General features: G+C 43.8%; 1 protein-coding gene across 2 annotated transcripts; it reads right to left on the reverse strand.

Moving 5' to 3' along the window:
* Window positions 1-6,708: 6,708 nt before the first annotated feature.
* LOC117861027 (oxysterol-binding protein-related protein 2A) lies at window positions 6,709-13,142 on the reverse strand. Of its 2 annotated transcripts, XM_072294448.1 has the most exons (11): window positions 11,431-11,499; window positions 11,268-11,323; window positions 10,683-11,045; window positions 10,358-10,436; window positions 9,822-10,216; window positions 9,219-9,374; window positions 8,765-8,932; window positions 8,528-8,668; window positions 7,687-7,914; window positions 7,491-7,604; window positions 6,709-7,380 (listed from the first exon to the last, which is right to left on the reverse strand). In XM_072294448.1, exons 3-11 carry the CDS (start codon window positions 10,824-10,826, stop codon window positions 7,225-7,227), a joined length of 1,581 nt encoding a protein of 526 aa, XP_072150549.1. In that variant the 5' UTR covers window positions 10,827-11,045; window positions 11,268-11,323; window positions 11,431-11,499; the 3' UTR covers window positions 6,709-7,224. The 2 variants fall into 2 exon arrangements, with proteins under 2 accessions (XP_072150549.1, XP_034600375.1); XM_034744484.2 differs by lacking the exons at window positions 11,268-11,323; window positions 11,431-11,499 and adding an exon at window positions 12,666-13,142.
* Between the last annotated feature and the right edge of the window lie 8,396 nt (window positions 13,143-21,538).

The following is a 21,538-nucleotide window of genomic DNA, read 5'->3' on the forward strand; positions in this document are numbered from 1 at the left end:
GAGTGATGGTCTCTGTCGCCAGAGACTGGAACGCTGCAACTTACCACATGTGTCTTGTATGAGCAATTTGTCTCCACCCTAGTTAAACTAAAAGCCACAAGCGTAAGCCTTGGAACTCTTGAATCTGAGCCGAAGTTGGGAAGGGATAAACAATCCTTGATATCACATCCGAGGAGAGATGAGACAGTTCAGAGAGCCTCAAAGGAGAGTCAGAGTGGGAAACCAAGAAAAATGAGAACTACATTAATATATACAATACCACATAAATACACTATCAATACATATAACATATTTTGTTATGCTCGGCATCCCCACAGGAGGCGCAGGCAGCAGCCCCAGGCGCCTCAGGGGGACTAGCCCAGTTAGAATCTGATTAGGAGAAGAAAGAGATAGAGTTGGTTTAGGTCTTTATTTGGCCAGGGAGTAATCAGTTATGATTTGGGTGATATATAAATCCAATTGTACTAGGGGATTAATCAAGCAATAATATCGAAAGGGTATTGTTGCCCAGCTCTCCTCTCTCCCTCTCGCCTCCCAGCTGACACCATGCGACAGCACAGCGCCTCCCCGTCGCCCCTGTTTCAAGCAGAGAACTCTTGTCTCTCATCGCTACTTCCTGCGCAATAGGCCACGCTCTACCAATCAGGTATCAGTGATGCCAGGCGCCGATTCCTTGAAGGGGACAGCACCGCCGCTTCCGCCAGTACCCAGCCAGATGGGGGCGACTCCATCCTACTCGCCATTCAACGCCAATTGGCTGACATTTCCAAACAGCTAGCCGCCCAACACCTTCGCATCGCTGAGGTGGACAACTGCCTCACCGATTCTACCTCTCTTCAGATTGCTCGCCCGTTTGGCATGCCCAATGATGGCAGTCTGCCGCCGCCCACTCTCACCACTGCCGCTTCCGCTGTCGCTCCCACAAGTTATGTGCCTCCACCTACGTGTTCCCAGCAAGCCTCCATCTTGAACATCAAGTTCCCCCCTCATCATCACCTATGCCACACTTGCTGCCGCTGCCACTGCCACTGCCTTCCACCGTCAATCACCTTCCTATCCTAGGTCCATCGGTCGCCGAGGCGACCGTTCCTTGCTTCCACAAGCTGGAGTTTCCCACCTTCGATGGCAAGGAAGATCCCTTTGACTGGCTCAGTCGCTGCGAGCAGTTTTTTCACAGCCAACGCGCCTTGGAGGAGGATAAAGTCTGGCTGGCATCATATCACATGACGGGGATGGCCCAGACTTGGTAATTCATGTTGGAACGCGACTCTGGGCCTCCGTCGTGGTTGGATTTCAAGGAGCAACGCTTCGGTCCACCTTTTCGGAGCAATCCCTTGGGCGAGTTGGCGCGGCTGCAGTTCCGCTCCATGGTGGCTGAGTACCAAGAGTGCTTCCTCGCTCTTCTGTGCCACGCTGATCGTCTGGCGCTTCGTCAACAGGTGCAACTCGTCACGGCTGGCCTTCCAGAGTGGATTCGCATCGATGTTGAGCTCCAGAACCCCTGGGACCTGCAAGTGGCCATGTCCTTGGTCCGGGCTTATGAGTGTCGTTCCCTCGCACCGGAGGATTCTACACCGAGCTAGCCACCTCGCTTGTCAGGCTGGCCTTCCTTTCCCGCCCCAGCGGCTTCGCGCAGCACTGCCCTGACATCTACACCAGCAGCGTTGTCTCCTCTGCTGTAGGACGCCTCTGCCTCACCGCGCCCATTCCATCGGTTGTCCCCAGCCGAGCTCCTAGAATGCCGCAAGTAGGGCCTCTGCTATAACTGCGCGCCTCTTCTACATAGAGGTCGCAGACTACAACGATGAGGGAGGGACGGAGTTCCCTGATTAGGACACAGATGACGCCACGCCGATCATCTCCCTCCATGCATTCATGGGCATCTGGACCGAGGATACGATGCAGCTCCACATCGAGTACAAGGGCACGGTCTTGCGCGCCCTTCTCGACTCCGGCGCCACCCACAACTTTGTCAACAGTGCCGTCGCTTGTCACCTGGGCATGCCCATTCGTACATACGGGTCTGTGCGTTGGCATGGCTAACGGCGACAAGATTGCCTGTGAAGGTCGCGCCTAGGACGTTCCTGTCACCATCGGCATGGAAGCCTTCTTCATCAGCTACTACGCCATTCCATTGGGCTCCTTTGATGTGATTTTGGGAGTGGAATATCTCCGCACTTTGGGCCCGATCTTGTGGGACTTTGATAATCTATGTATGTCTTTCTGGCGTGGTGACCATCGGGTGTTTTGGAAAGGAATTGGATTTGCTCGGGATGACATTCAGGAGCCCGCGGTGCGTGCTGTCAGTGGCGTTGGTGCTGATTTGATGGATCGCCTGTTGCTGGAATTTGGCAACGTGTTTAATGAACCGTCGGGACTGCCTTCGACACGCGCCTATGATCATCATATCCACTTGTTGCCTAGCATAGCTCCGGTGGCAGTCCGGCCTTGCAGATACCCACAGCTTCAGAAGGATGAGTTAGAGAAGCAATGTCAGACGATGTTGGAACAGGGCATTATCCGCCCGAGCACCTCAGCATTTTTAGCGCCTGTTTTGCTTGTGAAGAAGCCCAATGCCACTTGGCGTTTTTGTGTGGATTATCGGACAATTAATTCAGTGACTGTCAAGGACAAGTTTCCTATTCCGGTGGTGGATGAGTTACTGTATGAGCTACGAGGTGCCCGTTTCTTCACCAAGCTGGACCTCCGTTCGGGCTATCATCAAGTCCGTGTCCATCGGACGACATTGAGAAGACGATGTTCCGTACACACCATGGTCACTTTGCATTCTTGGTGATGCTGTTCAGTTTGACCAACGCACCAGCGACCTTCCAAAGTCTCATGAATGAGGTGCTTCGGCCGTTTCTTCGCCACTTTGTTCTTGTGTTCTTTCACGACATCTTAATCTACAGTAATACTTGGGTGGAGCATTTGCAACATGTTCGTGCCGTCCTCGCCGCGCTCCGCGCCAACTTCCTATTTGCAAAGCGCTCAAAGTGTTCATTTGGAGCTACGTCCGTCACCTACCTTGGCCATGTCATCTCGGGGGACGGTGTGGCCATGGATGCGGACAAGGTGGCAGCCGTAACGACTTGGCCGACCCCACGGTCGGCTCGTGGCCTCCGCGGGTTCCTCGGCCTCGTGGGATATTATCGCAAATTCATCAAAGATTTTGGGATCATTGCCAAGCCATTGACTAAGCTGCTGCCCAAGGAGGGTTTTCTATGGTCAAATGAGGCCGAAACAGTCATGTCCGCATTGAAGAAGGCGTTGTCCACATCTCCTATTTTGCAACTGCCTGCATTTGACAAGGAGTTCCTGGTGGATTGTGATGCTTCAGGGTCTGGGTTTGGTGCTGTTTTGCACAGGGGACCGGGCCTATTGCATTTTTCAGCTGGCCGTTTGCTGCTCTTCACTTGAAAATTGCAGCATATGAGCGAGAATTGATTGGGTTGGTCCAAGCTGTGTGCCAACATTGGAGGCCTTATCTTTGGGACCGCCGCTTCACCATCTGCACCGACCATTACAGCCTCAAATACATGTTGGACCAGCGCCTCTCTACTATCCCTCAGCACCAATGGATCAACAAACTGTTTGGTTATGATTTTGCCATCGAGTACCGCCCAGGCCGTCTGAACACGGTGGTTGATGCATTGTCCCACCGGGATGCCCCAGAAACAGCGGTACAGGTGATTTTTGATCTGTCCTTTTAATTATTGGCTGACATCAAGTACGATACCGAAAAATTAGAGGAGTTGCATACAGCCTGCGAGGACATACTTGTTGGCCGGCTAGGTGATCCTTGGAGTGTACAGGATGGATTGGTTCTGTATGGTGGCCGCATCTTTCTTCCTAATGGGTCCGAGCATGCCCGCATGGTCATGAAGGGGTTCAGAAGACTCTCCAGCGGCTGCGCACTGATTTCCATATTCCCCATGACCGCCGCTTGGTCCGGGAGTTTGTTCGGTCCTGCTCCACTTGTCAACGAAACAAGATAGAAATATTACAGCCAGCAGGGCTATTGCAGCCACTAAAGGTCCCCTCGCGTGTTTGGGATGATATTGCCATGGATTTCGTCGAGGGGCTGCCCAAGGTGCACGGGAAGTCTGTCATCCTTACTGTTGTGGACAGATTCTCCAAATATGCGCATTTCATCACCCTAAGCCACCCATATACTGCTGCCTAGGTGGCCAAGGCATTTTTTGAGGAGATTGTCCGGCTGCATGGTTTCCGGAGTCCATCGTTAGTGATCGTGATCCTATTTTCACAAGTGCTATGCGGAAGAATTGTTCAGATTGGCCGGTGTGAAATTGAAGATGAGCATGGCATTTCATCCACAAACCGATAGGCAGTCCGAGGTGGTCAACAAGACGATTGCTATGTATCTTCGGTGCATCACCGGTGATCATCCTCAAGCGTGGGTTGCTTGGCTGCCTTGGGCAGAATACTGTTACAGCACGTCATTCCATTCAGCCCTTCGGACATCCCCGTTTCATGTGGTGTACGGTCGACCACCTCTGGTCATGGTACCGTATTCGCCAGGTACAGCAGCGCTACCCGCGGTGGAGGAATTGCTGCAGGAACGCGACATATTCATAGCTGAAGTCCATGATCGCTTGCTGCAAGTACAGGAATACTCCAAGCGCTACTACAATGACCATCACAGGGAGTTGGAGTTTGTTGTTGGTGATTGGGTATGGCTGCACCTTCTTCACCGCCAAGCCCTGTCCTTGGTTGATCGCCTGAAAGGCAAGTTGGGGCCCCAATATGCAGGGCCATTCCAGATTGTGGAGTGCATTGGAGAGGTTGCCTATCGGCTGCACCTTCCTGCTGGTGCCCAAATCCATGATGTGTTCCATGTCGGCCTCCTCAAGCGGTTCCATGGGGATCTGCCAGTACAGACGCCTCCACTTCCTGCATTGGAGAATGGCCATTTCCTCCCCTTGCCGGCAAAGGTCCTCCAAGCTCGGGTTCGGCACGACATTTGGGATGTTCGTGTTCAGTGGGCTGGCATGGATGAGAGTCAGGCTACTTGGAAACCACTGGCGCAATTCAAGGAGTCCTACCCGGAGTTTCAACTCGAGGACAAGCTGTTTGCCGAGGCGGGGAGAGATGTTATGGTCGGCATCCCCTACAGGAGGTGCATGCAGCAGCCCGAGGCGCCTCAGGGGGACTAGCTCAGTTAGAATTTGATTAGGATAAGAAAGAGATAGAGTTGGTTTAGGCTTTTGTTTGGCCGAGGAGTAATCAGTTAGGATTTTCCTGTTATAGGTGATATATAAACCCAATTGTACTAGGGGATTAATAAAGCAATAATATCGAAAAGGGTATTGTTGCCCAGCTCTCCTCTCTCCCTCTCGCCTCCCAGTTGACGCCGTGCGACAGCACAGCGCCTCCCCGTCACCCCTGTTTCAAGCAGAGACCTCCTGTCTCTCATCGCTACTTCCTGCGCAATAGGCCACACTCTACCATATTTCATGGTGGATAATGAAACTAAGGGGACTAAAATTTAATCTTCTCACATCGAATGTTTAGGCACTAATTAGGAATATTAAATATAGGTTAATTATAAAACCAATTGCACTGATGGAGGCTAATTCGCGAGACGAATCTATTAAGCCTAATTAATCTATGATTAGCACACATTTACTTAGCATCACATTGTCAAATCATGGACTAATTAGGCTTAATAGATTCATCTCGCGAATTAGCCTCCATCTGTGCAATTGGTTTTATAATTAGTCTATGTTTAATACTCTTAATTAGTATCTAAACATTCGATGTGATATGGAGTCCGTGGAACCAAACACCCTGTAGATGTTATTTTTTTAATAAAATTTATTAAAGTTAGATAAGTTTAACCAATAATTCGGAAAAGATGAAGTATAATAATGTTATAGACACCGCTGATATTACATCCAAAATATCACAACTTTATAAACCATTTTAGTACGTAAGCTTTAAAGTTTGTGCTTGACTCTGCCGGTCGATCAAGGAAATTTGACGATTGAGTTCACATTTTGGTCGGGATAATTTTTCCAATGGGCACAAGACTGAAACACGGCGACTAGACCAGTGGGAGACCTGACCGGCCAGTGCGTTCCAGCTAACTTGCACTCGCAGCTCAGGACCTGCCTTTTGAGTTGGATATCACGTAGGAGTGCATGCTGTACCATATGTGTCTGAATGTTTCTATCTTAAACTACATAAGATCTGAAAACATCTACTCCCTCCGTTTCAAATCGTAGGTCGTTTTGGATTTTCTAGATGCATATATGTTTGTATGCACCTAAACATCTATGAAACTTGAAAAGTCAAAACGACCTACAATTTAGTAGGATCCCTCCGTTTCAAATCGTAGGTCGTTTTGGATTTTCTAGATGCATATATGTTTGTATGCACCTAAACATCTATGAAACTTGAAAAGTCAAAACGACCTACAATTTAGTAGGATGGAGGGAGTAATTGCAACCATGCCAAATATGCTCAATAAGACAATAACCCATGATATTGCTTCCAAGGAATGATGGTTTAAGAGATTCTCAAGAAGAGCGTCAGCATGGAAAACCAGAGGAAATTGAGATGTTGGGATCTAGTAGTGATTACTTAGGAGTCTGATTTGCCACTGTTAAGACGACACAGGAAATGACATTGAGTCAGTTGCACAACCGTAAGATGCATGTAATTGATCAAGAATGCAAAGGGAAATTCACCAGATCGGGATGAAAGGAATTTATTTGCTAAGCTATGTCAGGTTCCTGTAAGTTTTCTGCCTTTTTTCTCTCTCTCTACAGAAGGTTCCTTTTTTCCAGTCCCGGCTGCAATTAGCAAAAACATTACATGGGCAGGCAGAATTTTGCCTAGCCGAGCAAGCAAATCTCTTCCATGAGGAAATGAAGGCCGGGTAGCCTGCTCAACAACAACAGATCCATGTTCAACACAAGTTACCAAAGAATGAAGATCAACATCCTTATTTGCATCGGGTCTATACTATACTAACAGGCTGGCAATGCCTCCATGGCCATCCATATCTGATACCATTCAGTTCATGATGACAATGCCGCCTTCTCCGATGCTCTATTCCTCGTGCAGTGCTCCCCTCTTCTTCTTTAACAAGAGGATGATGTGCTCCACAGCGAAGATGGTAGTGCCCCATCGTTTATAAATGGCGTGTCCAGATGGGTGCTGGCTGCTTGAACCTCTGCTACTGCAAGAACAGGCTGCTCATGTTTCAGTAAATTCCCCGAATATGTCAGGGCAACCGTCCCAGCGTCCCTTCTCTCTTGTTTCCCAGTATCCGCCTTTGTAGCGGTACGTCCCATCCTCGTTGTCTTGCTCGAACCACTGGGGCTTCCATCCATTGTCTTGAAGTTTCGTGGACTGCAACAGGAGGGCAAGTGATTTACGCAATTGGACAGACTTCTGTGAAATTTACTATGCAAGACCCTAACTGTGCCAAATTTTACAGCGAGAGGAGACATGTATGATACCATTCTTTGACGCCGTTCCAACCTCAACTTCTCAGCATTCGCCTTCTCATATTCGCCATTCTCTAGGTGGCGCTGATCTGGTCTCAACCGTGAATCAGTAGGTGGAAGTTTTTCCTATATCCAGGAATGGCCAAGCAATTAGGGCAAAAAACTTAATTATGGGACACTTGTATGACAATCACATTTATATCCATACCTGCAGCCCTGGAGTTAACTCATTCAATGTGATCGCGAATGAAGACAGATTGTATCGCGTCGGATTAGGAGCAGGTTTGTTCTTTTCCCACAATAGTGAGGCACCTTTCAGTTGATCAGCGCTTCTCACCTTGAAAGTATCAGAATTACTATAATACATGCTTTCATCCCACTTCCCGATTAAATACGAAGCTCTGTTCCCACCATTATCCTCTACAAAGCCTTGTACCTGTGGACAAAGTGCATGCAAAAGATAAACATAAATGCAGAGTGTATGAAAGACACAAACATAATACTAAAAGCAATTATGTCAGACATTAAAGAGGAGGATATAAGTCTATGTAACCTAAGTACATAACGAAATTTACTTCTGTGCAATGGCCAAAACCCCAGAAAATGTACAACCAGCAAAAGAACAAACCACTTGAGAAGATTGATGCCATGTTCTTAACATAAAGTCAAATGGATGCCAACTCCAACAACTGATATTGAGACCTCAGACAAGGAGTTTGAATTCTTGCAATAAAAACAGAAGTTTCTACAGTCACACTAGAGATTCTTCTTCACAACTATGCCTTTTGTTAAAGGTATAAAAAAATTGAAACCTAAAAACACAAGTGTGTATTTCCCTCAGTTTCTTTGGCAGATGTTGAACATGGCAATCATCCAGACTCTTTTTATGTAAATGCCAAAAGTACAAAAATGGTAATCAGTGAACCACATATTGGTCATAACTCATAAGGCAATGTACTGAAGAGGAAAACATGTGGGTTCCAGTTAACAGTAGTAATACTTGAGTTAACACTTAACAGTACAGAAGAAAGGAGTTAAGTGAAACATACTAGGTGAGGATTCCGGTCAAGAAGTGATGGCTCTTTGAATTTAAGTTTACATGAATACTGACGATTCCCTTTTATGTGCATGGTTCCATGGTGGCTGCAGTACAACTTCCCTAGAATGAGGTTGTGAATAGTTGTTGTAACCTGAAAAGACATTAGTATGTGAAAACAGAATTTAGTTATGGGAATAAATATATAACATCAATAAAAGATTTTGGCGTCCCTAGTTGTGCTACACACCTTGTTCCATTGGAAGATTTCACCATCGTCAAATTCTACAGTCAAAATGCCAACTGGTTCAACTTGAATTGACTGCCCCCAAAACTTGGATTTGAGATTGCTGTCGCCCCAGAATTTCCAACCCTTGCCTTCACAGTGGCAGGCAATCAGCATTGGATGATGACTAACCTATTGGTGGAAATGTTGAACAGCAACGTGATGAAATTAAAAGCCTCCAGTGCAAAGTATCACATAATAAGATGGATGATCAATACAAGGTAAACAGTAGCTTTTATTAGAAATCACATGACTTTGGATATGCATATATCAGCTTTCCATGATATGAACATAAAGAAAAAAAAAGGTGATAAAAACATCACTTTCTTTGTAACTATGAAAAAAGTTTCTCACTATTCCTTCCCTCAGAGACCGAGACACCTTGTTGAATAAGAAGAACAAAGAGTCCTTAACTAACCTTTTCTGCAAAAAACCGAACTCCTCTATCAGGGTAATCAGCTTCGTACGTCTCTCCTAACAATGGATTGAATGGTTTGCAAGGTCTTGCAACAGATGAAGCATAGCCAGAGACCGCAAAAGCAGCTACTTTGAGAATTCTCATGAGGCTGTTCCCCTAGATTTCAAATATATAAGATATAAATGAGCAAGATCCTTATAAGATAGTAACATACACAATATTAGAAGCATGACATATATTGATACACAGAACTGCAGCATTTCCCAAACTCACAAGTGATACTGAATTATTGATACATCATAACTGAACAAAACTAACATGTATCAAACTATAATACTGTGAAAACACCTTTCACTTTTGGAAGAGTATGATGCATCAAGAAGACTTATATGATATACCAGGCAGAAAATTTTTTATGGGTTCGGGCAGATATAACACATCTAGTTTTAGCATTCCTCACAATCACATTTGCAGATTGGATTTGTTGATTTGAACTGTGATGCGGTACTGAGCAAGTAAAGGGAAACAGATGAATGTCCTAAGTAAAGGGAAACAGATGAATGTCCTAGACATGCAATACCAAAGAAATGAAAGTGATCTTACCATTTTTCCGTATTGATAGGCCTGATCCAAGAGGTATGAATATTCCAAATCTTCAAAGCACTTTTGAAGGGATGAGAGAGGTTCATTGAAGTAGACTGGAAGGCAAACTCGTGTCAAATCCTTTCCAACACTATCTTTAATAATGGACCACAGGCTGATCCCTTTCTCTTTCTCAGTAGGCTCTGGTAGTCTAGTCCTTCGTCTAATTTGTGGTAACCTGTCACTAGAATCTTGTGTTTGGGTATCCACAACTTCCTGATCACTTAGCATGGTTGAAGATCTGTTGCCTGATTCTATGAAGTAGTCTACAGAATCAAAGAATGTAGATTCTTCTTCACAGATCAATTCACCTCCGTCGTTCTTTTCAAACTCATCAGATTCCGTTGTGCTATATTCTGGGAAAGAACAACCATTGTATCATTAACAAAATGCTAATTCTTAGGAAATAATGGTTGGAGTTCAAAATTACTCAGGATACTTGAAACAAAAACATGAGAAGATTGAAAGACAGGCACCAGTATGTGCTAAAATCATACCGCTAAAATTTCCGTGCCGAGAACTAGAAAAGTCATTCCTTGTCAACGCCTCCTGTGCTATACTTCCATCTTTACCTTCCTGCACAAATATGTGTGTAATACACTATGTAAAATTCCTGCAGGAAAAAGAGAGTAACCATTCAAGGAGTAACCTTTGCAAAATTGCGTAACTATTTCAACATGAGATCTACTCATTTGCAGGAATTTAACAACCCACAACATAAAAACTGTATTTTTACTTTCAGGCATTAAGTTGGTTCCTGCTACTTGTCACTTTTATACAAAGTCATGAACACATACAAAGAACGTATGCACCTGCTCTTACCTCAAAATGGTGTCTGCAGGACCCGAACAAGCTTAAGTAATCCTCATAACGTCGCTTCAGTTGCTTCCGGTAGCTTGAGAACTCAGAAAGTACAATCTGTTCACATTCCTGTATAAGATTCTCGTTCAGATCCTCCTGATGCATTCGATCTCGAAGCCTTGCAGTAGAAATCGAAACATCGCACTGCACGAAAGTTACTCTCCCACTGAGTGACCCGAGAGAATAAACACTTCTTGCCAGGATCAATGCTTCAATCCAGGCAACACGATCATCTTTCGAATCCGTCTTCAAGTGAAGCGTCTTTGTGGGGGAAAATATGTAGAATCTCCTATCGTCAGACTTACTCTCTCGAAATGCTGACACCTAGAAACATAGTAACTCATTAGCTGCCATATATTTGAAACTGGGTAGCCTTGCACATGAAAATGTCTAGGACTTTCCATGTGCAACATTATCCACCGGCATATGAAAAGCATACGCATACACAGATTAATATCCATAATATTAACAAGTAAGGCCCCAAAAAAAGAGGAAAAGACGAAAAAACATACTGGAATCTGTTCAAAAAAAGAGAGATTTAAGAACCTGGAATGATATTCCCCAAAAATTTCATCCAAATGAGTTCGTCCCTTCAATTTCAACTGAAGGGTCAGGGGAAAGGCAACAAAAATGAAATCTACCAATAGAAAATAAGGGGGCAAAGAAGGATCTCAAGAAACCAAGAAAACAGAGCCAAACTAAAACCTACCTCAATCAAACAACCTATGCTGTTGTTGCAGATCCACAGACCCCCATGATTCAATCTGACATAGACCACAGGCCCTCCGTTTTATTCCCTCTCCTAGGCTCCCTCTCTCTATGTGGCCACTTGGATGGACTGTACATGCTTTAATTCTTGGGACCCATGGGCAAAGGCCATGAAAAGACCCAGTGATAGTACTAACACTGGGAGTTCAACAGCTAGTAAAAGCCTTGTGGAAAAGCAACCCCTGGAGCAGTACAAATCAATAATGCAAATTCCAAAAGTATCCTCAGAGCATATCCTATCCTGTAATCACATTAAATAATTCAGCTTATCACATAGCATAGATCACGTACACATCCATATGGATGAATCCTATCATACAGCGTTTTTTGGGTTAAAAAAGTGTGCACAGTAATAAGACAGCGACTAACTGATAAACTTGGTTGTCCTAATCGATCTTGATCAATAGAATGGCAACAGAGTCCCCATCCTTTTCAGAAATGACAACAAGGTTTGGAATTTAGACAAAATCTGCCAAAGGATCAGGGCTTTACGTGCAAAGATGTGCCTGACCGCGTGACAGAGAAGGGTACGGCCCTTTTGGAAATACTAGTATCAGGCGATAAAAAGGAGGCCATTTGTTCGTTTATAGCTAAACTACTAGATTCTGCTAAATTTAGACAAGAAACGGTCTTAGGACCACTAATCAGGTGGTTAATCAGTTGATTAATTAACCCAGCCTGTTAATGCTAGCACCATTGAATGGATTAGAGGAGATGATGATCTGAGCAACAAAATGGACAGGATTGAATGATTTGTCACGGCAATGCACAGACAAGGAGAAGGATGGAATGGAATGAATGCGAGTATCCTGGCAAAAGGAAAATAGAAAAGAGAGGTCACGTCATTTCGATCCAGCAATGTGACGATGTCTCCCACCTACCATTCCATCATCATGAGGCAGAACTCGATTCCCCATGAAGGCAACGAGATGAATTCCCCATGAACATATTCAGAAATCACAACACGGGAAGAAGAAGAAAGCGCACAAATTCAACGGGAGTAATCGCGGTGAAAGGTTAAAGTTAGCCATGAATTGCATTCACCGAACGAGCACTCACAAATGTGCGGAGGAAACTGTTGAGAAAAGAGAGGACGAAATCGAGAAACGGAATCCGCCCCACCGGAAGGCCCGGATCACAAGAACCGGACGAGAGGGGGAGAGGGCGAGCACGGACCTTGAGGCTTACGACGCCGGCGGGCTTCTCGGTGCGGCGCGCGCCGCCGATCCTGGAGCCGATCAGCCTGACCTCCCCGTCCCCCTCCGCGGCGCCTGCGCCCGCGTCGGCCCGAATCTTGGAGTAGGACAGGACGCCGTCGCGGAGGGAGAACCAGCGCTCCCGCCACCCGCGGCCGTAGTTGGTCCACTTGTGCAGCACCCCCTCGACCGCCACCGCCGCCCCCGAAGCCGCGGCGGCGGCCACGGCGGGGTCCGGCGCCAGCGGCAGCGTCGGCGTGGCGTCCCCCGGCAGCGGCGGCGCGGCGGAGAGGCAGCACAGCGCGCTGTAGTGGTTGTGGTGGATTCCGTACCCGCGGCCGCTCCCACCGCGGCTGCTCATGCTCTGCGTCATCCCGCTACCGGCGCTCGACGGCGGCGGCGGCGGCGACGGCGAGGGGACGGCGGGGCGTGGGGGAGGGAAGGGACGCGGGGGAGAGACGCGAGTTTCGCTCGCCTCGCCACGCTTTATTTTTAGGAGCGGTTGGTCGCTATTTATCTGTGGGGCCCACTTCCCCCTGGGTGCTCTCCCTCTCCTGGTTACAAACAGACCGGGCTTTATTTGGGATCTTTTTGGGGTTTTTTTCCGGTTCTTTGTTCTGGCCTGGCCTCTGTCTACAAAACTGCAACGACCACCACATTGGCCCTTTAATCCACTAACTGATCCAGTCTGTCTGGGCTGATAAAAGGGTTAGTTTGTCATCTCATCACATCTCTTTGCATGATAAAGATTTTTTTTTTGCAAATCACATTGCATGATAAAGATTAGGAATTGTCTATATCAATATATGGTACCATGGATAGTGATTTATATATTTCAATCAGACATTAGATAATGTTAGGTTGGTGTGAGATCGTTGCACATGTTTATTTGGAAAAAAAATAGGTGACAATGAGATATTTTTTTGCAAATAATCGTTTTTAAACTATTTTTCAATATGTAGAATGTTTTGACAACAAATTAAATATAATCATCATGAGAGCTTGCTAATATAGGCCACCTAGTAATAGATATTTTATAAATTTACATACAAGGTATTCGCCACGACATCATGTAGATGTTTACATGTTTTGTGGATGTAAAGTGAGTTCTTTGCAATTATATTTGATTGGTTTTCTTGGAACCTAGTGTAAACATCTAATGGAGATTTAGTAGGTTGCGTGCACGTATAAATTTATTATTGTTGCTTTGTTTTTCATGACGCTTTGCTATCATATATGAATAGTTTTGCGACCTTTAGGTGAACTTTCTAGAGATAGGTCCACATAGCATCACAAACTTCACAGCTTCACACTCCCCATTTGCTTCCACTGACTTATTTTTAGCACCCATCACATCGAATGTTTAGATACTAATTAGGAGTATTAAACGTAGACTATTTACAAAACCCATTACATAAGTGGAGGTTAAACGGCGAGACGAATCTATTAAGCCTAATTAGTCCATGATTTGACAATATGCTGCTACAGTAAACATTTGCTAATGATGGATTAATTAGGCTTAATAGATTCGTCTCGCTGTTTAGCTTCCACTTATGTAATGGGTTTTCTAAATAGTCTACGTTTAATACTCCTAATTAGTATTTAAATATTCGATGTGACACGTGCTAAAAATAAGTCAGTGGACGCAAACGCCCCGAACATGAACTAAAAGTTTCTTCCTTTATTAGCTAGTGACACCCTCGAGCTGTAAAACCCCTTTCTTCAAAAAAAAACATAAACTGATTCAAGCATGGTCGTTTGAACAATGAGGACAAAAAGGACTATAGGTTCTTTACTCAGATATTAATACATTTCTATGTATTATGTAGTGTTTGTAATTTTATTGTTCATACAAGATAGAGGTAGACATTAAAATATGTTTTGTTTTGGACAATTTTAGTTTTATCATAACTTTATTTGTGGAAATGTTGGTTCTGAATACCGTGGTGCTATGGTTATATTATGTTTATAAGGTATGGTATGACTTGGCACGGTCTTCCAAATAACACTTTGACCATTTATTTATATTATATTATATTATTTATGGTTATAAACTTATAATCATTGTAAAGTATATTTGATTATGAATCCAACCATTTACATTAAATAAAAAATTAATAGTCAAGTTATTGGTCAAAGATTGCAAAGTTTGAATCTTGATATGCGTGTGCGCTTTATAAATAAAAATGGAGGGAGTATGTGCTATTTTGCCTATTTATGGGTCATAGTGCAGATCTTATTTTTCTTGGGAAATTTTGTCTTGTATACTTTTTTTTTCCTTGCAATGTACTTTCATTGGTATATCTTCTTACAACTAATACTTTAGAAAGGAGGCAAAAACAAAGGGAGTAGAAGTTATGTGTAAAGACATGAACCCTGTTTACCAGATGTAGGAGCACATGATGATGTCATAGGGATCAGGAGTGATTCACATGCTATGACTAGATTTAGTGGGCCTTAATGCATAGTTAAAGTGTACTGGTAGTGATTTAAAAAAGAAGAAGGATGTACCAGCTGATAGTCTATAGGCAGTAGCTAGTGGTGAGAGCAGCTTCCACTTAACCCTTTGGGTTTGTTTTGTGGTTGCAAGAAAGACAGTTGCTTCACTCCAGACGTGTGCTACCTAGGACACCATGTAGTGCCCACTTGCTAAACCATACATTATAATACATGTGAGCTCTAACAAAGTTAGCTACAGCTAAACTTGGAATTGAGAGGACCAATAGTATTATAATCAATAAAGTTAGGGGGTGTTTGATACTAGGTGCTAAACTTTAACAGTGTCACATCGGATGTTCGGATGCTAATTAGGAGGACTAAACATGATCTAATTATAAAACTAATTGCAGAACCCCTATGCTATTTCGTGAGACGAATCTATTAAGCCTAATTAATCCATCATTAGCAAATGGTTACTGTAGCGCTACATTATGAAATCATGGACTAATTAGGCTTAATAGATTCGTCTCATGAATTAGACTCCATCTGTGCAATTAGTTTTGTAATTAGCATATGTTTAATACTCCTAATTAGTATCCAAACATCCGATTGACATGTGCTAAACTTTAGCATGGGGTATCCAAACACCCCCTTAGCTGCAGCTTAGGATTATATATGAAATCCAAGACAAAAAAAAAAGAAAATGTTTCGCATATGAAACAAGGTTGAGTTTTTTATTGCTTCAAAATCTAGTTGTACTTCCTTAGAAGCCAAATATCAACTTTTGAAGGGCTTTAGTATAAATTGTGAAACAAGGCAACACACACCACTCAGTTTCTAATTCTGTTTCTTAGGTGTTGTTAGAAAATGAAGTCTTTGGTAGTTTTGCTTAGAAGATATCTTTTCGCTTTTCATCGGTCAAATCAAAATGTCAGGTCCACTAGCGGTGGCACGTGTGCGTGTCTGGTGTGCCCCGCTTGACCAGCAAGCCTCCTCTTCTAGGCTTAGGTGCCAGCAGGTACCCGTGCTTAGGAAACTATATATCTCTCACTGACAATGCGGACCCATGCTTGGGGGTCCCAATTGTTGGTGTCAGCTCAAGTTCTTGGTGATGGAGCAGTCAGTACTGTACATGGAAAATGCCCCGGTACACTTGGAATAGTTATACCACACCTTTAAAAGAAAAGAATAATCTAATACTAATAGTGATGTGGTATAGTCCACCTCATAATCTTATGAGTGATTGTCTCGTAAGAGAATACTAGTCTCTTTCCAATAACAAGGCTTATACGGACCAATGTAACTGGCGTTAGATTTGAATTCACAAGAACTCCCTGCTGTAATATATTTTTGCAGCGAATAAGCCCAAGTTTAAAACTCAAAAAGTGGAAGGAGAGAGTAGACATGGGAAAAATATGCAAATGAAGCGTCCACCCTTGTGCATTTACTGTAGGCTCTAGCTTGTTTCACATTACCATTTTCTTTACAATATAAAAAACAATTTGCAAAAATGCACTCTGAGGAGGTGTTTGTTTCCTTAGTCCCTCCTAAAATTTCTGTCACATCGAAGTTTAGATACTAATTAGGAGTGTTAAATATAGACTAATTACAAAACCAATTGTACAGATGGAGACTAATTTGCGAGACGAATCTATTAAGCCTAATTAGTCCATGATTTGACAATGTGATGCTACAGTAAACATGTGCTAATGATGGATTAATTAGACTTAATAGATTCGTCTCGTGAATTAGCCTCCATCTGTGTAATTAGTTTTATAATTAGTTCATATTTAGTCCTCCTAATTAGACTCCAAGTATTCGATGTGATATAAATTTTAGTCTGGACTAAAGATCCAAACACCCCAGCATGCTAATCAGTCTACCTAGGAAACAGTTGAGTCGGACCTGTCTCCCCATTCGCATCACTTCAACCATAGTACACGTTGCCTTTGGTTTGCAAGACGCGTGAACGTAGCACTATGACTGATTGGACGGCTGACAGTACTGCCACGTCACATGCACACGAGATCCTATCGGGGCGGTGTGTGGATCCCACGCTTGACTGCAGTTCCGAAGTGTCAATCTTTTTTTTTCCGAATCACTCCCGTATACGCTCTCGTCCCTGCAAATTCACGTACGCAACTCTACCCCTACAAGCACATTCGAACGATCGAGCTGGCAAATCCTAGAGATTGATGAAATCACCACTTGCGCCTCCTTGAGATTGAGGAAGTCATCATTAGCACCTCGCTGTCGACGGGCACGTCGCCTACCACTGAAAGAATAGCGCCGGTTAAATTCTGAAATAAATCTATAAAAATGAAAACACCCGTACCGAGTCGAGGACTCAAACCCTGGTGAGCAGGTTCCACTACAAGCTACGCTCAGTTCGCTCCAAAGTATCAATCTTGACAAGCCAAGCAATGTATAATAAATCTTACCGATGAATCTCTCAAATTGTACCATTTAAAAAACCACTATATTATGTTAATGTTTAATAGTTGTTCATAAACAATTTTTTTATTATGAGTCATTATTTCAGAAAAAAGTGAGTCTCTGGTAATATATGACGTTTAGGAGAGCCAAAGTTCAATCATCACATATTTAAGAATGGGTGTAGTATTAATTTAGCCATTGTAATATAGAAGTAACTTGCCGTAGTTAGGTGATTAAATATTTTATAATTACTATACGGGACATGGCCGTGCTACACATAAAAACTGTTCACTATTTGTGAGTGAATGGAGCGCAGTGTACAAATTACGAACTGATTAATGCTCTACAGGAGAATAGTTTTCGTCTTTACCTGCTTACAATATGAGAGAGTGATGAGTTTATTCTTATTTTATTCGGTCTTGGATCCAATCACAGCTTACATAATTAATTGGAGGATGGTACGGGTAACCAACCATTGAATTGGTGAACACGGAGTTAAGTAGTAGTCCTTGGCCCACGTGTCAAGAACATAAAATAAGTAGACAGGTAAATGTCAATTATTCACTTTAATGTTCTCTTTTTTCATGCATGTCTATGATCTCGCGAGTATATGTTTCGAAATGTGGCAAGTACCGATTCATAGAAAGAAAAAAAGAAGAAATTTGATGAGTACTCACTCCGTCCTAAATTACAATTCTTTTGACTTTATATATTTAGATGTATATCAAAAGTTATGTATTTAGAAAGGTAAAAAAAAATTATACCTACTATGAGAACTGAGAAGCGAGTGACAAACAATTCCCGCTATAGTGAGTCAAACGACACTCATGTTTTTCCAGCAATTTCACCGGTGGCTCCTAACTTGTGTGGAGTTCTAATTAAGATCCACATACTATAAACTTACACAGTTAATTACAGATAGACGAAGGCTGATTTAAACTAATTTGAACCTATTTGAAAACATGAGATGAGTTCCCAATAGAGTTTATGCATTTAAATGAGAATCCGAGACGAATCCGAGACAATCACCCATGAAATCAACCAGAGTACATTTTTTTTACAAACTCCTCTGCTGGTAGTGTTTCTTATGATGCAATCTGCCCACTCGGATTTGAATTCTCGATTTGATATGGGTGCTTACTTAATCTGCGTTATTTTTAGTCGGAAGGTTGTGTGCGTGTATTTAGGTGTCATGTGAACATTCGTGCCCTTATTGTGTTTTGTAAAAGAAAAGGAATAATTTTCTTCTTTCATTCAAATAAAAAGGTGTGTAAAATGGGGCCCGCTGGGGAGACAATGTGTGGGTGGCTGTGTTGGAAGCCTATCATGTCACCTTGGATCGACGCACCAGATGTTCCCTCCGCCCACATCAGCTCGGGGCACCGCGGCGCTTCGAGTCGAGCGATAAAGCCCCGCCATGGTACGGACTCCATCATTTTACTTGAATTTGTTACGTATTTGTTTATTTTCTCCATAGGATCCGAAGACTTCTCAAACATTTACCTACCCATCGTGTCTCAGAGTCTCACGTTCTCTTACCTTTAGCAAATCTTGCGTGCACTGTAGACGAGGTTCATATTGCAAGAAAGATGAGATAGATAATTCCTGGCAGTGACCCAGACATGCTCAATTTTTTTTTCTAAGGAACTACTTCCACATCTCGAGGTGAATGACCATAATGTAGGATTATAGTATATACTAAGATACGTACTGGAGTAATTAATGTGAAAAAGTATCCATTCAAATAGAGTAATTATATGAAAGAACATGGATTGAGGTATGAATCCAGATGAAAATTACATGGCTGCAAGGAAATTGAAAAGGTTGAGGGACCGAGCGGAGTTCTAAAAACCAAGGCGTTCCGGTGGTGGTGGTGGCTGGTGAGCTAGAGACAAAGGCCCTATTTGTTTCAGCTTTTTCGAGTAGCGATTTTCTGAAAATCTAGGCTCTGAAAAGCTGTTGTTCACAAAATCTGCTGGAAAGAGAAGCAGAGTGTTTGACAACCTGATTCTATATTAGAAGATTATCTGTGCTGAGTGTGTCGTGACTTGTATGCCCCTGAGGGTGATAATACCTTGTTTAGTTGCTAAAAAAGCAGAGAATGCAATAACTACATTAATGCTTGACATTACAGGTTCATTAATTTTTAATGAAGGCATCAATAGTCATTACTAGAGCCTATTATACTCCCTCCTCATATGTCGAAAATAACAAAAGCAACTACATGAGCAATCATGCTACCAAAGCCGCAGCAATGGAATCTCGCAAAACACCCATGTCATTGTCATCCGGCAAGGGCCGAGGTGGCGTCAGGCGGCGGAGGCCGAGGCTACACCGGCCACAAGGCCAGGCGGTGTCAGGAGGCCGAGGCCGCGTCGGCCAAGGGCCCTGGCGGTGCGCCGGCGCACGGGCCTCAAGGGGCAACGGCGAGGAGCGGGCTCAAGGGGGTGAAAGCGGCGGAATGGAGGAGCTGCTCGTCCCCGGGCGGCGGAATGGAGGAGCCGCTCATCCCTAGGGTGTGAGCGAACCCTATCCGGGTATTTATATGATGACAGTTTTCGTGTAAATACGTGTGAACTTCAAAGGAAAATTGGTAATTGATCCCGCAGAATCGGCGGGATTTTTTCCCGAGCGACGAGGCGGACGATTCCGCGGCCACAGTGTTTCGCTCGATGCTGAGGGAATCGATTCCCGTAGAAGCGAACCAAAATCAGATCATTTAGGATGGTTTGCTAGATTAAAATGACTAGAATCGCTCTAGAATCCTATCAAACACGCTCAAAATGTGGTCACAACGAATGTTTAGATTCTTACGGAATCCCTCTAGAATTGAGAAGAAACCTGTTTCCATCTTGTGAAATTCCTTCACCTATCAGAGAATACCAATCCATTCATATGGAACTGAGAATCAATCCAGAAGATCCTGTTTGGCAAAGCTTATTTATCTGCCTCTCCACAATAGCTGCCAAAAAAGTGAAGGTTCTGCCTTAGAAGTCAGAACAAACAAAATATATTCTTCACCAGTTTTCCAGCTTTTCCAATAAAATGGATTCTGCATCATCACAGAATGCGCCAAACAGGACCTTATGCTTTTTCACCCCTTTTTTCTTCCACTTTATTACGTGGATATTTTCTAATTCCTGTGATATAAGTTCCTGCGTTCCAAACATCCATTTCTATCAATTTTCTATGTTTTTCCTATCCTCTATTTTGCTACCACACTCACATTCCATTCCTACCTTTCTTCCCATTCCTATATTTTCTAATCCTTCGTTCCAAATAGGCCCTAAGCTGCCAAAAGTGAAGATTCTTCCTCAGAAGTCAGAACAAGCAAAATATATTCTTCAGCACCTTATCAGCTTTTTCCAATAAAATGGATTCTGCATCACCACAGAACGCGCCAAACAGGTTAAGCTTTTTCAACCCTTTTTTTTTCCCTCCCACTTCAGATCCTCCGTGGACCGTAGTGGTGGACTGATGGTACGGATGGCGCAGGTCTCAAGTCAAGTCTCAAGTACTCAACCTGTGCAGTTCTCTCGATGCACACAAAAGCATCGGCACTACGCATTCCAGTTGTTAATCCCTCTCGGACAGTCTCAGGGATGCATCAGCGCATGATGACGCATAAAAATGCAGGATTAGAGTACAAGACACCGTTGTTAGTTGCTGCTGGTGGAGTACTTAACTATAATTCGTGCGATATCATATCATATTTGTATCCTGCAGCACCAGCCGGGCGTGCACGTGAGGACGGACGGTAGCGCCGCTCGAGACTTGGAGCTATCCGGTGGTTTTCGCCGCAAGGCGCGGCCTTTGTCCGGCCGGCCGCCGGCAATCTCAAGGGTCAAGGGCCAAACAATGTTGCCGGGAGTAGCCTGGCACCCAAGATTCGCAAAGCTAACCAGCCGATCCAACAAGTTCTTCGAGCAAAGCCTGATTAACAAGCACAAACCAACCTCTAAACAGCTTTGATTAGCA

This window comes from Setaria viridis, chromosome 6 (genome assembly GCF_005286985.2).
Source record: "Setaria viridis chromosome 6, Setaria_viridis_v4.0, whole genome shotgun sequence".
NCBI lineage: Eukaryota > Viridiplantae > Streptophyta > Magnoliopsida > Poales > Poaceae > Setaria > Setaria viridis.

Coding starts and splice junctions, on each gene's coding strand:
- LOC117861027 (XM_034744484.2), bottom strand. CDS start 13,058: ATGACGCAGAGCATGAGCAGCCGCGGTGGGAGCGGCCGCGGGTACGGA. Junction 9,375..9,821: donor CCTATCAATACGGAAAAATG/GTAAGATCACTT, acceptor TTTGAAATCTAG/GGGAACAGCCTCATGAGAAT. Junction 8,933..9,218: donor TTCGGTTTTTTGCAGAAAAG/GTTAGTTAAGGA, acceptor TTCCACCAATAG/GTTAGTCATCATCCAATGCT.